This window comes from Montipora capricornis, chromosome 10 (assembly GCF_036669925.1).
Source record: "Montipora capricornis isolate CH-2021 chromosome 10, ASM3666992v2, whole genome shotgun sequence".
NCBI classification, from domain to species: Eukaryota; Metazoa; Cnidaria; class Anthozoa; order Scleractinia; family Acroporidae; genus Montipora; species Montipora capricornis.
In genome coordinates, this window is record NC_090892.1 from 24,824,394 (window position 1) to 24,839,536 (window position 15,143).

Consider the following 15,143-nt stretch of genomic DNA (forward strand, 5'->3'; position numbering starts at 1 on the left):
TTGACTTGGACAGAAGGATTCACTTGGGACCTTTTGGGAGCCACCGTATATACAATATTGTTTTTAATAGTGTTAATTGGCAAAAATTAAAACACCACTGGCATTCACTACATTCGTTACATTATACTTAACCAGAAAGAGACTAACAACAATCCTTAAATGATATTTAATCAATCTAAAAACGTACCCCCCCCCCTTTTTTTTTTACAAAACGTGTCCTTTTATTTCACCTAACATGATTAAGATCTCAGGGCCGAATCGATCCGTTAAAATCACTGACCACTTTACACGCATCTCCGTAATGTCATCTATTGCATAACCCGCACACTATGTATTTGCATAAGATTTGTATAGGGCGAAACAGGGAGAAGATTGGCGGACCGCTTTCGCGAACACCTACGAGATGTAGAGAAAAACGACACAGATGCGTCAAAACCAGTTGCGCGCCATTTTAATCTTCCTTATCACTCCCTCCACAACATGACAATTTGCGGTCTATCCTTACGCTACAGGAACACAGAAAGCCGCAAAAATCTCGAACAAAAATTCATCTTTCAAGTAGGTGCACTTTATCCTCGCGGAATCAATGAACGTCTTTCATTCATTTAATTCATTCACAAATTCATGCCAGCATATTTCCACCAATGGCAAAGCCCCTCCACACCCTCATAAAAACTAACAACACTCGCAATTCCTCTATTCGCTCTGACGAAGGGCTAATGCTCGAAACGTCAGCTTTTCAAATCTTTCACGGTGGTAATTCGACCTTTATCAACTCGTTTGATAATACCAAATTTTCATGTTTCACTCTGCCACCGACGCAGCACCACAGTTTCAGTTAGAAATGCGGTTAGCTTAATAGTCGGACTGAAAGGAAAGGAACTTTGGTATCTAGTCTTCTAGCGCTGGATCACTGATTGGGCCGGACACTGTAAACTGAAATCATCATATTAACGCAAATCAAATCAAATGTTGCCGGGTTTTAGAGGAGAGAGAAAACAGGAGTACCCGGTGAAAAACCTCTAGGAGCACAGGTGGAAAGTGCATTTCTCAGCAATGTTGAGCGTTTAAACTTAGTAACCGACTTTGTAACCCTGCTTGTCCTAATAACCTGAGCCCTAACTCGGGTTCTAGACCGTAGTTTGTTAACGGTACATTTTCGAAAATGCGTTTTCGAAGTTTGCCAACACGAAGGAGGCGTGACTGTGATTGGACGAGTGACGCAATGCAGTCATAAATTCAAAAAACTGTGTCGATGACAAATTAGACCAAACTACGGTCTAGGACCCCAGTTAGGGCTCGGTTTGTTAATGGGAGCAGGGTTACAAAGCCAGTTACAACGTTCAAACCTCCACTTTCCGAAAATGTCGACCAATCTACACTCTAATATAATTAAAAGTTAAATCTAAGAACAGATATCATAATTCTAATCTACAAGTGAAAATTCATAATTTAAAAAGTTCTAAAGTAGACCTGCTTTCCAGGAGTGTCGTGTGTATTAAAATACTTATTTTAGCTAAAAGAAGCCGCTGCAGCCTGAACGAAATGAACTCAGGGTATTTGCTTGCCGCAATAGACCCATATCACTCAATGTCCAAACAAAAGATTTTGCCCGTCGAACCTCTCATTCAGTGTGAGGCTGGACGGCCTTTATTCCCCACGGACTCCAAAATGGCCCCAGAGTGATAAAGGTGAATTCGACAAGCCGGCCACTATAACCAAAACTGTAATTAGTATCACCCAACTAGTGGACTAATGCAAATCCTGCATTTTGATTGGCTACGCTACTAGAGGACTATTAGTAATAGTCCTCGAGTAGCGAAAAGCGTGACGCTTTCTTTCGGTTTATTCCCAAATAAATATTTTTTCAACTTGCATTTGTTAACTTTATTATTGCCTTTTCGGTCCGACTAGTTGGGTGATACTAAATCAATTAGACCCTTCGCTCTCAAGGGCCACTGGTCAATAGCCCATTCGGCTTCGCCTCATGGGCTATTGACCCGTAGCCCGCAAGGGCTACGGGTCTAATTGTTAATCAGTTCACGGCTTTGGAATGACCAGTTTGCACTCGGCTCTCAAGAATGGGTAGTCAAGTTGCTGCGGTCTACGATTACTAATCGATGATCAATGATATCAATTGGTAATCAATGAGTAATCGATGGGTCATCAGTTGATTAGTCGTTGATTATTATTGGCGATGATCAATGAGTAATGACAGTAATCGATGAGTAATCGAAGCCCAAAAATTTTGTGGGCTATCGATTACTCATCGATGACATCGATTTACTCATTGATGTTATTGATTACCTACTGATGATATTGATTACTCGTCATATGATCCATCCATTAAGCCTGGTTTACACTGCGACATAAGCATAAGTATATTGCATAAGCATAAGAGGAGTGACATACGCAAGCGCAGTCTGCTCCGGAAAAAACTCGCTGGAGAATGGGACGAGCAACGTCTCCAAAATGACGGACGAAGAAGAAATTCTCCTCCTACTATTACTTCTTCTGCTTTTTAGAGAAAACGACGGCGAGAAGAAAGAGAACGAGAAAAGAGACTGAAGAGGTCCTGTTGGGTATTTTCTAAGGAATATTTTCCGAAAGAGGAAAGAACAAGGAGACTCGGGGACTGAGAATTTTATTTCCGGCGATTTGTCGGAAAGGCAGGATTGCGAACCCAGCAAGTTTCTTGTAAAAAAAATACAGGGGCACCCAACGAATCCGTTCCTCACATTATCTGTTCCCCAGAGGAATCTTGCTGGCTGGCAAAAATACAGGTGTTTCGATGAGCTGGCTGGGAAATTTTGTTATTGATAGAGGTTTTGCCTGGGAATTACTGACTTTTTCTAGCATTTCAACCCGAGCTGGCTGTAGAAACTCTGAAGACTGAGGACGACAAAAAAAAAACAAACAAAAAAGAACCCCTTCCCTCTCCCAGAGAGTAGTCACAAACATACTACCGCTGGTCAGAGTTTTTTGTCCCGGTTTTGTCGCTTTTGTTCGGTCGTTTTGGATCGAGGGATTTAAAAGCGCGCAGAATTCCTGGCTGGGAAATAAATTTGATCAGCTGGCTGGGAAACCAACCAATTTTATCTAGCTGGCTGGAAAATTTCTTGTGTGTCTTGCTGGGAAAAATGAACAGATAATGTTTTCTCAGCAACACTGAAAGACACCTGAAAATGCCTTAATAACATTTATTTTCATTAACTGGGGTATAATAATACATTTTACAACAAATTGGTCGTTGGGTGCCCCTGAAAATAGTACCTTGGGACGCCGTATTAGGCATTATTAAGTTGAATATCCGTTGGCATAAAAACAGCTGACACCTCGGTCTTATGCTTACGTTTATGTTGCCCCCGGTTTACACAGTTAAAAACGAGTGACATAAGCATAAGCATAAGCATAAGATGATAAGCATTCCTTATGCTTATGCTTATGTCACTCCCGATTTACACAGCTTTTGCTTATGCTTATGTTTATGTTTCCTTTACCTTTTTTAGAGTTGTTTTAGAACCACTGCTGTCATTTAATTTCTTTTGTTGCATTTTTGGGGTGCAGGGATAGCGGAGGGGTGAGAGCACTTGCCTCCCACTAATGTGGTCAGAGTTCGATTCCCAGATTCGGCGTCACATTTGGGTTGAGTTTGTTTGTTCTCTACTCGGCAGAGAATTTTCTCTTGGTACTCAGCCCGGTACTCCAGTTTCCCCCTCTCCTGACAAAAAGAAATATTTGATTTAATTTGTGTTCATTGCTGATTTCAGTTTACTATGTCCGCAATTAGTGGTCCAGCGCTAGAACGACTAGACACTTAAATAATGTTCCTTTCCTTTTCCCTTTCCTTTCCTTTTCGTTGCTTCCCCTTTGCGTTCCGGGTTTCGGGGAGCCGTGGTTGCATAAACGCAATTCTAATCTCTCAATCCTTTTTCCATCCCCGGCAAAATGATAACGAAAAATTTAAAAAAGGATGTAAGGTTTTGTTGGAAATAACAGGTGAGGATGGATCCTTTTTCACAATTCGCCTTTTATTCCAATAATGAATGAACTTTTGTCTGCTCTCACCGCCACTGAATTTCCGGTGGAAAATGTCACGTGACTTTCGCACGCGAAACGTCGACGCTGACCGCGAGCTTCGAGTGAGGAAAGGGAAAAACAACTTCGCAAATTTTGCTCCACCATGCTTGATAAAACGTTGTGGGAGCGCGTTTTGGAAACCGTGGAGCCTCATTTACCCGAATATCTGCATTGGAATGAGTTATGCGTAAGAACTGTTTCTTTTTTGTTAAATTTTAGGATCTTAAGTAAACTAAATTCGTGTGATCACGCTGTGTAGATTTGTTGCCGGTCTTTTCACGTTATTTCAGTTACGCTTAAAATTTACACTGTTGCTTTAAACTGCTGACGTTCGATTTCTTTGCCTAGTGGACGCTCGTTTATTATCTGGCTGAAGCTAGACGGCACATACATCGGTGGTGTAGAGGAATGGAAGCTTGGGAGGTATGTAAGTCAGTTCGAGAATTAACAGCTTTAACAAGTTTACAGGGTATCTGTCCATTTATTTAAAAGCTGAGAATGTTTTTTTATTTTCTTTAATCGAAAACCATTTTTGATGCCCTGGCTGATATTTGATGTTTATTTTACGAAATTCCTGTAGCAGCCGGGAATAAGCTGCATTTGTCATGTTTAGTCGTTTGGATTGTAGATTTTTATGTTGTTGTGCCAGAGAATGTGCCAGAGGGAAAGTATGGCAGGGCTTACGATTGGTCAGTAAAAATAAATTTTGCCCAGTATGTGTTCAATGGTGGTAATGCCATGCAGCTAATATTTTCATGCGAAATTCTAGTGCAATGAAAATACAGCCGATCACTGCTATCATCGTGTTTATGATAATGTTTTCAAATAAACACTAAAACCGCGATGTACACGTTCATGTTTTTTCCCTTTTATGTGGCAGATTACATATACTTTGAAAATACTTGAGGGGCAATTTGAGCAATTAATTTGAACTGTTTGTTTTTAATTATTGGTCATTGGATTGCCTGAGTCATACAATGCATATTTACTTGGTTGCCATTTTTTTCCCTTCACAGATTGTGGTGAACACAGTCATGTACTGTTTTTGTGTATGGCTTGTGTTAGAACTTCTTCGTTGGTTCATTGGATGGGCCTTTTTCCGTGAAAAAAGTAGGAAGGTTTTTAAAATTAGCTATATTTGTATGCTACATGTGGTGTAAACACATGCTGCAAAAATTCAGTGTGCCAACTTGGCAGTATTAGGCATGTAATTAGCCTGCGTAGCAAGCGTTTCCAGCGAATGAGTAGTGAATTCATTTTTCTGGCTGTGCTAGAATAGGGCGAGTGTCTCACTGGATTTTTTGCGTGGCCAAAACATTAAAAATCTTCCACAAAAATGCTTGCTACGTAGTCTAGCATGTATTATACCTCTAAAAATCTAATCCCTGGACTTGATTTGATAGATGAGACAGAATTTTTTTTTTTTTAAATGGTGGTAAAAATATCATGTACATGTACTTGTTGCAGTCTAACAAATTATTGGATTCTGTCTGACATGAAGTACATGAGTGATCTTGAGGGGAGTAGCAACCTTTAAGCCAGTAAGCCCGGTCTTACAAACTTTTGGACATAATAATGCAAGCATTTTTCCTTGTGAATGATTTCTATTTTTGATTTTGACCAAGAAAGCAAATTTATTAAAATACTGCAGTCTTCTCAAAATATTTTTTGGGAGCAGGTCCTAAGGAAAGTGGAGACGGTTTTGGTGCTAAAGGCAGTCCCAAGCGAGTGCGCAAACGACGCAAGCTTCCAGGGGGGTGTGGGGGAATGCTCCCCTAGGGAATTTTTTTAATTTAGACACTCACACATGCAATTTAGTGCAATCTGGGAGATTTAAAGTGATGAAATTTCACATATGGAATTGACACTTGCATGGAGTCTGATAAGAAATACTGAAATGTTAGTTAAATAAACATTTCATGTGCGTGATGCAAAAAATATTGCGTAGTTTGGAGAGGTGTATGAGCGAGGGAAGCAGAAGACAGCCGAGTTTGTTATAGAGCTAAGCAGGCAAAGAACAAAAGAAAGGCAACAACGTAGGGCAAATGTCCGAGCCGCAACTCCTGAAAAGGGAAAAGGTACTGGTATATGGGACATACAAAACCGATCTACCGTATCTGAGAAGAGAGAATATGATACTGAGATCCTTAGATGGAAATGAAGTGGCAGTACTCACCTCCTGGTGAGAGCCCAACCACCCTGGTAGAAACCCTTGAGAACACAAATCCAGTCCTCTACCCAAACGTAAATGCAGTACTCGCCATTCTCCTCACAATGCTGGTCTCAGCGGCCACTCCGGAATCCTCCTTCAGTTCAATGGGCAGAGTAAAACCTACCTGGGTGCCACCATGAAAATGGAATGGCTATCTTCCCTTGCTCTGATGCATGCGTACCACAAAATGAACATAGACATGGAGGCTGTGGCCTGTGATTTGTACATCAGAAGAACAGGCTCCTTAACTTGGGTTTCCAAAGAACTCCGTAGGTATCCATAGAACTCAACAGAACTAAGGTTTTTGTCTAAGAAATACATGTATTGTCAAGACATCCAGAGTTGAAATGATTTCTCGAAAAACCTCTTTTTGTTGTGGAAATAGCATTGATATTGAAGAACGAGTCACTGAGACACAATGACATTAAAAAATATGGTTACTTGTTTGTAAAGCTATCCAGGGTTACAATAAAATTCACGAAAAAATCACTTTACATCTGTTAACAAGTCTGTTTTTCACTTGTCTAACTTCCACAAAATCGCAAAGTTTGGAATGGGCTGACAAACCACAAACAGCTAGCTACGCCCCTGATTTCTGCCCCAATAGTATCAAGCTGAGAAGTGTGGTGGCATGTTAACTTGCCTCATATCATTTTTCATTTCAAGGGAGCACAGATAGTGATAAATTTTTGTTATGTTCCCCATTGCATGCATGTGCGGTATACATATCTTATTAGATGTTTTGGTGTGTAATATCGCTGAGTATTTTGTGCTTTATTTTGACGAGTCCCCTAGGACGAGTAGCAATACTCGGTGATACTTCACACCAAAACATCTACCGTAAAAACTTGCGTTTAAGCCACACTCGTAGATAAGCCGCACCCCCAAATTTCAAGCATGATATCGGAAAAAATACATAAACTTGAAAAAAGCACTCTGGCAAAAAAGTTGTTTTGTTTGTTTGTGATAAACTTGCTGAAATAAAATGCCATATATTTAAAGTGACCTTAAGAAGGTAATCAACTCTTAAAATACCTTTTAAGAACTTATCTTTGATTGCTTTCCCCAGTTCTCGGGACTGACAACACTTGTTTCAAATATGTTGCCCAAGGTTGAAATAAAAGCAGTGAAAGTTGAGTGCAAATAAGGCGCAGGGAACAGTATATACTTCATGAGAGAATGCCTTGGATTAGTATTACGATGCATCCATGGCATTCTCCCAAGCCGCACCCATGATTTTGAGCCCAATATTTCGGCAAAAAGATGTGGCTTATACACAAGTTTTTATGGTAATAAGCTATTTATTACCGAACTATTTTGCAGCAAATTTTTAGCAAATGAATTGTAAACAACCGAGGTGTGACAGATTTGTGCGTGCAGGGCAACGTCAGAAACGAAATGAGTCAAACCAGTTCTCTACTGTACAATAACCAAGTGTACAAATTCCTAACTGTACAATTTGTACTCATTTCATGCGTTTTTATACAATAACTAATGCAGTTGGATAATAAATACATGTGCTTTATTAAAAATGACAGTTAGAAAGATTATTGCAGTTAGATGAGCAACTTAGTAGTTGGCAACAGGCCTGAAAAAATCTTGGCTTGAATGGAATTCAAACCCATTGTTGTGAGATTTCAGCTGCATTAATTAATTTTGCCCTATCTGTTAACTAAGGTATGAACCCTTAACCTTAAACTATTTCCTTTTGCAACAGTCAAATTCCAGGACCTCATGGTGTGCCATTTCAAGGATGCCTTCCTCTTGAAAATGATTCATCGGTTAATTAATTAACTCCTTAACTCTTCTTGGAGTGAGATTTTACTCTGTCTAATACCAGACAATTTTACTTGTCAACTGGAGGTGCCCTAGGGCACCTATGCATTGAATAGGTTAACCGGTCAAAAACTGTGTCCCCTCCATAAATTAAATATCAAAAGGGTGAGACCATTGCACTAGTACTCTGTAAGCAAGGAATAGAGACAGTAGTTATTGTGACAAGGCTTAGGATATTATTATGTTTATATGTAGGTAATGAACCTAGTTACGGGCTCTCTCTCCAATTATTATTAATTTTCTTAAGAAGATTTTAATTCGTTTTACTTTAAGGCCTCAAGGTACGGGTAAAGAATGGATTTTTCAGGTTTATAAGAAAGATGCCATTCGTAAAAAACAAGGTAAGGAATCTGTTTTGATATTAATTACTAGTACTGGTATTATTTCATTTTCCATGTAGCACATTTTCCTTGTGATACATATGCTGCTGGTTTTTATTAGGATTTTGCTTTTGCATGCAATTATTTTGTCTACCAGTGTTAAACTACTTTTCTGGTGGCCTAATGTTGATGTAAACTTGAGTTAACTGTGATTACTTAAGATCCCGGCAGATCTTAAGCATGTAAGAGACTTTTTTGTTTCTCCCACTGACGGATGTTGAATTCTTATTTGTAAAATGGTGCTATGATAAAAAAAATCACTTCCTTTTTCCTTCAGATTTTAAAAGTGTGTTTGCTTAAAGGGAAAGTACGGTCTAGAAAAAGTTTCTCTGAATCAAAACTTCTTTACCTGCATTATCATACTTGACTGGCAGGTACAAAACGCAGGTGACAGGTCACAGGTCATTATTTAACCTATACAGAAAGTATCCTAAACATTCATAAAAGCTAAGTTTAGGCCTAAAATTAGGCTTAAAGAAACGTTTTTAAGCCTAAGGTTAGCTTTTATGAATGTTTAGGATACTTTCTGTATAGGTAAAACAATGACCTGTACCCTGTGCCCTGTGACCTGCCTTTTTCTACCTGCCGATACTTGACCACTCATTTGGGCTTGGCTTAATGTGTTTAAATAGCCAACAACAATGCTTCAAAAATAAATTAAATCCGCCATCTTTGTTTTTGTGCATGCAAACGAGGCTATGACGTAGCAATAGTCAAGGATTTTCCCGGACGACTAGATGTACTAGATGTAAACAAAGAAAACACAGGCCAGGAGAGTGATACATTGTAGACTTGAATCTTAATCCAGAGGGTAAATTGTATTGATATTGGTTCCACCATCAGAATAGAGTCCTTGTGGTCGTTAAATAGGGTCTTATATGTGGGTTGCAGGAGTTTTAGAAAGCGAAAGAGAGTTTGCAGTGCTATCCCGCGCTCATTGCTGTGATATATACGCCTGGGAATCAAGTTTAATCCGTGTACCGTAGCTTTCTATGAGACCCCTGTGACAACTTCAAAACAAACAATCGATTTATAATTATATTTCCATTGAATATGGTGAGTGTAAATCGTTTCAGTAGTTTCTATAAAGCTAACAAAATTTAACTAGCACATTTCAAGTTAAGTTTATTTTACTGCCTGGAAAAGTGCATTCATGTAATAGTGAAAGTTGTCTACATGTATGTGGCACACGTGCTTAAATCAGGTTTCTCGCTCCAATATAATGATACTTTGGAATGGCTGACTGATATTTCAGTATTTTTGAAGCGAATGTCACGAAGATCAATATTCATCCCTCTTGAAGTCGTCCTTGGTAAAATGAAGACCCGAACAGACAACATAACAGTCAGGCCTGTTCTAAACAGTCGGCCTGTTCTAAATGCTTCCCTGTGTGAAACTGAACAAATACATTTGCTGAAGCATCAAAGACTGCTATCGCACAAGTGAGTGAAAAAGAAAAAAATGAAAAAGAAAAGTGAAAAAGAAAAGAAGGGTACATGTTTGCTAGTCAAATATTTCTATGTCGCATGTTCAAGGTTTTTGTCTTGTGGCTGATTTTTACCTCCCAGTTTGATTGATCAGAGGATGTGCAAGTATTTAGTGGCTTGAATTCCTTTCATATTTATGGCCTACTTGGTCTACTGCCTATAGAACTGCAAGACCGTTTACTATAGTTTATCTTACATTCCGTGCTGGAAATAACAGTCGGTCATCGGACATTGTCCAACCAAATTTTGAAAATGTCCGGCCAGTTTCACATTATGATCAGACACGATGACTGAACATCTCAGCATCACATCTTGAGTTCTCTTCTTGAGTTCTCAAGGTGTTGTCAGTCAATAAATTATGCCCGGTCCAATTTGGCAAATGTCTGACCAAAAGGAAGATTTGAAAGGACATATGTCCTGTGAATAAAAAAAAAAATATTTCCAGCAACATTGAGAAAGTGATCAGGGAACGAAGAACTCGGTATATTAAGGTGCTCTTGTCACATTTTAATAGGGAACTGGACAAAACGGCAATTATTTTCAAATTCCTGAGGAAAAGTGTAGTAATTTAGAGAAAAATTTTCTAGACTGTACTTTCCCTTTAATACCTGCCTGGCAAAATTTTGAGCTTTGATTTTTATCCAAAGGCTGTTTACTGGGGTGCAGGGATGGCGCAGTGGTGATAGCACTTGCCTCCCACCAATGTGACCCGGGTTCAATTCCCAGTTCCCGCGTCATATGTGGGTTGAGTTTGTTGGTTCTCTACTCTGCACTGAGAGGTTTTCTCTGGGTACTCCGGTTTCCCCTCCTCAAAAACCAACATTTGACTTGATTTGTGTTAATTGTTAATTTCAGTTTACAGTGTCCCCAATTCAGTGCTCCAGCTCTAGAACGACTAGACACTTAAATAAAGTTCCTTTCCTTACTTTGAGTGTAAATTTTGGATTTCACGGTCCACGAACTCACGTTCAAAACTGACCGACTGGACCTCAGAGGGTTGGATCTAGGGAAGAAGGATGTGATTTACTCACTAGCTCAGTGTTTGACACTAACGCTTGCCCGATTGCGAGGGGCAAGTGAAACATATCTGTGCGCTAGTAAAACCTAAAGACTTGCCCGATTGGGCAATCAGAAACGATTTGATTTGCAACGAAGAAAGTGACTAGTAATATGACATAGTCACTGCAAACACTATCAGAAAAAATAAACAACGTTACATCTCTATGCCGAGTCATTTATTTTTCTGTTAAAAATATAATGGTACAAACATGAAAACAGATTAGAAGGAGGAACGTGTTTGTAGCCGCCATCTTTCTCTGCACGAAAAGAATCGTACCCAGTTTTTGCACGGCCAAATACGCTGCGATACTTTGATATTGGAGGCAGTGTGGCCCAGTGGTTAGGGCGCTTGCCTTGAGATCCGGATATCCTGGGTTCAAGACCTGCTCTGACCACTCGTTGAATTTGATCCTGGTAGTCCCTGGTTCAACTTCCCAGCCACACTTGTAAATAGCCAACTGGTTTGCCTCGAGCCAGTTGGGATTCTTAACAGTTGTTGTTGTTGTTCTGTTCTGTCGTTTCGTTGTGTTCCATTGGCCCTGAAAAGCCCCTATGGGGAGCGGTCAATTAAGTATGTATTGTATAGTATGTATATCAAACAAGTGCATAAGGAAATTCTACTTTTTGTCATGCAATTTCTCAACCAGCTTTTAAGCTAACAGCATCCAAAAACTATGTCCCCGTTTAACCCTTTCAGGCCCGATAGTGCCAAATGGCACTTATAGATTTTACTCTGTCTAACGCCAGACGATTTTACTCGTCAATGGGGAACCCCTCGGGCCTGAAAGGGTTAAAGGCTTAAAAAAATAAGTATTCAGGACAAATGGTGTTTAATTCAAAACCAGCCTAATCTCAGAGAGATATTTAAGAAATAAGGAATCCCCTTGATCTCTTATATAAAAGGAAAATGGCTTAAAGATATGATTGTCAAAGCAAAACTGTGAAAGCTACTAGAACACCATGGACACAGCAGGAGTCACGTTGGTCTGTCAAACCCATTTTACACATATTTTACACAAAATTGACATTTTCACAAGCCTCCTTTGAGTTTTAATGGGCAACAGGTCTTTAGAAGGTGGGCAACCACAAAAACAAAAACCATGGGCAACCAAAAAAACAAAACTGGTTGCCCAACAGGCAAATTAGTAAGAAAGCAAGTGTTGAACCCTGTGGCTTAAACTTTCAGCGTGTAAGTACTAGTTTACGCAGTGTATTATGTAAAATATGCAAAACACAAGTTAGAAAAATCTGAAAGCCCAAGAACTCCCTTGCTGCACATTAATTCAGTCATGTACAAGTGCATTGCATTCTTAAACTAGTGATTCTTTGACATCATTTTCTCCTCAATCCAGCTCTCTCAAGTTATTAATTGGAGACTATTAAACTAGGAAAATTCCAGTTTATAATAATTAAGGCTTAAAACTTGGGTCATACATGTAGTGTTTAGTTAACATAAGTGTGTAGCTTTCGAAATCCAAAGAAGAAAAGGATTTGATTTGTAGGACCACTTTAACAGTTATTTACAACTGTACTCACAAAACGATATACCACCTTTTGCATAATGCTTTTGGATGGAACAGGGTGTATGAAGAACTCTCTCATTTTTATTAACACCATTCATCAGATAGACAGAGAAATTCAACAATCTCTTGAAACAATGGAAAAGTCAGCCTTTCCAGCAAGACCAGGAGACAAATGGTTCAACTTCCCAGCCACACTTGTAAATAGCCAACTGGTTTGCCTCCAGCCAGTTGGGATTCTTAACAGTTGTTGTTGTTGTTCTGTTCTGTCGTTTCGTTGTGTTCCATTGGCCCTGAAAAGCCCCTATGGGGAGCGGTCAATTAAGTATGTATTGTATAGTATGTATATCAAACAAGTGCATAAGGAAATTCTACTTTTTGTCATGCAATTTCTCAACCAGCTTTTAAGCTAACAGCATCCAAAAACTATGTCCCCGTTTAACCCTTTCAGGCCCGATAGTGCCAAATGGCACTTATAGATTTTACTCTGTCTAACGCCAGACGATTTTACTCGTCAATGGGGAACCCCTCGGGCCTGAAAGGGTTAAAGGCTTAAAAAAATAAGTATTCAGGACAAATGGTGTTTAATTCAAAACCAGCCTAATCTCAGAGAGATATTTAAGAAATAAGGAATCCCCTTGATCTCTTATATAAAAGGAAAATGGCTTAAAGATATGATTGTCAAAGCAAAACTGTGAAAGCTACTAGAACACCATGGACACAGCAGGAGTCACGTTGGTCTGTCAAACCCATTTTACACACATTTTACACAAAATTGACATTTTTACAAGCCTCCTTTGAGTTTTAATGGGCAATAGGTCTTTAGAAGGTGGGCAACCCCCCAAAAAAAAACCATGGGCAACCAAAAAAACAAAACTGGTTGCCCAACAGGCAAATTAGTAAGAAAGCAAGTGTTGAACCCTGTGGCTTAAACTTTCAGCGTGTAAGTACTAGTTTACGCAGTGTATTATGTAAAATATGCAAAACACAAGTTAGAAAAATCTGAAAGCCCAAGAACTCCCTTGCTGCACATTAATTCAGTCATGTACAAGTGCATTGCATTCTTAAACTAGTGATTCTTTGACATCATTTTCTCCTCAATCCAGCTCTCTCAAGTTATTAATTGGAGACTATTAAACTAGGAAAATTCCAGTTTATAATAATTAAGGCTTAAAACTTGGGTCATACATGTAGTGTTTAGTTAACATAAGTGTGTAGCTTTCGAAATCCAAAGAAGAAAAGGATTTGATTTGTAGGACCACTTTAACAGTTATTTACAACTGTACTCACAAAACGATATACCACCTTTTGCATAATGCTTTTGGATGGAACAGGGTGTATGAAGAACTCTCTCATTTTTATTAACACCATTCATCAGATAGACAGAGAAATTCAACAATCTCTTGAAACAATGGAAAAGTCAGCCTTTCCAGCAAGACCAGGAGAGACTTTCCACCTGAAGGTACGTGATGCCGGGGCATTTAGCCTTTAGACAATGTAGTTTGCAACATGATATTACAACAAAGGATGATATTACAGATAAAAAAGGAGGAGCTGCACTGATGTTCCAACATTTCATGTAATAAGTGGATAGTATTACCGGTATTTACTTTTGACTGGTCTGGGTGATTATTTTGTGGTTTTGAATAAACATAATTGTGATTGTATAAAAATTATAATGCTGGGAATGCTAACCTCAACTGGCTAATGTGGCATAGGTTTGCTTTTTCAACCTGGTGTCAGATGTTGGGTGCAATGTCAATGTCTTTGTTGTTGTTGTTGTTGCATAAGGTGTTTTATTGCAGGTAACCCTACAGTGTACAAGTTACTTTAGGTTATGTTGCTTTCAAAGGAAAAACGATTAAACTACTTTTCAAAAATACGCAACTTGAAATATTGCATCGGTAGAAATAACATGTGGTTTAGTGTCCAAGAAAAGAATTTGTGGAGTATCTTCTTCCACCAAGTTTGAGCTATTACTGGTATACTGTTTTGTCGTTCTTATTCTCTCTCTCTCTTTTCATTTTTGCCATCCAGGCATCATGCAACCTAATATCAGATTCAAAATTTAAAATCTTCGAAAGATATGCCAAAAATTGCAATACAGGGCAAAACCAAATTAAAAGTAAACACTTACCTTTCAGTTTATATCCCACCGGTGCTTGACTTGAAGAACTGCGTTGCCACCAGTGTGGTCCTGACCACAGCTGCATGTATATATGTCAAACCTGGATTGAAACTGGCAAAATATGCAGGAAAAAAACATTTTCCAAACCGTTTTCCATCTGAACACAAAAAGCCTCGACTTGCTTTAGTTGACGTAGTATGTCCGTGAAGCGGCATTGAGTCACAAAAAGCATGCAAAAAGTTACGCCTCGTTTGTGTTACAAGAAGTATACCTGGCTTGAGCCTGCAATCCAATCGAAAACTAGTACCTGGTCAGTGGTCAACTTTAAAAAGCAGCTGACCTCGATGAGTGCTGAACTTGAGACCACGATATGTGACCCTTCACGCAAAAAGGGGGCTTATGGATTTCACTGAAAACCGTGAATTTTTTTCACGGTCACGG

General features: G+C 39.1%; 1 protein-coding gene across 2 annotated transcripts in view; it reads left to right on the plus strand.

The window, feature by feature from the left end:
- LOC138022332 (sphingosine-1-phosphate lyase 1-like) overlaps positions 1 to 15,143 on the plus strand; it is a 39,883-nt gene that overhangs the window by 1,080 nt on the left and 23,660 nt on the right. The window contains exons 1-5 of one of the 2 annotated variants that reach the window (XM_068869445.1): positions 4,108 to 4,267; positions 4,429 to 4,503; positions 5,097 to 5,190; positions 8,402 to 8,469; positions 13,953 to 14,036. In XM_068869445.1, coding sequence (XP_068725546.1) covers positions 4,184 to 4,267; positions 4,429 to 4,503; positions 5,097 to 5,190; positions 8,402 to 8,469; positions 13,953 to 14,036 — 405 coding nt within the window. In that variant the 5' untranslated portion in view covers positions 4,108 to 4,183. Of the gene's footprint in view, positions 1 to 4,107; positions 4,268 to 4,428; positions 4,504 to 5,096; positions 5,191 to 8,401; positions 8,470 to 13,952; positions 14,037 to 15,143 lie in introns of those variants that run through there. The other variant, XM_068869446.1, reaches the window with a different exon arrangement.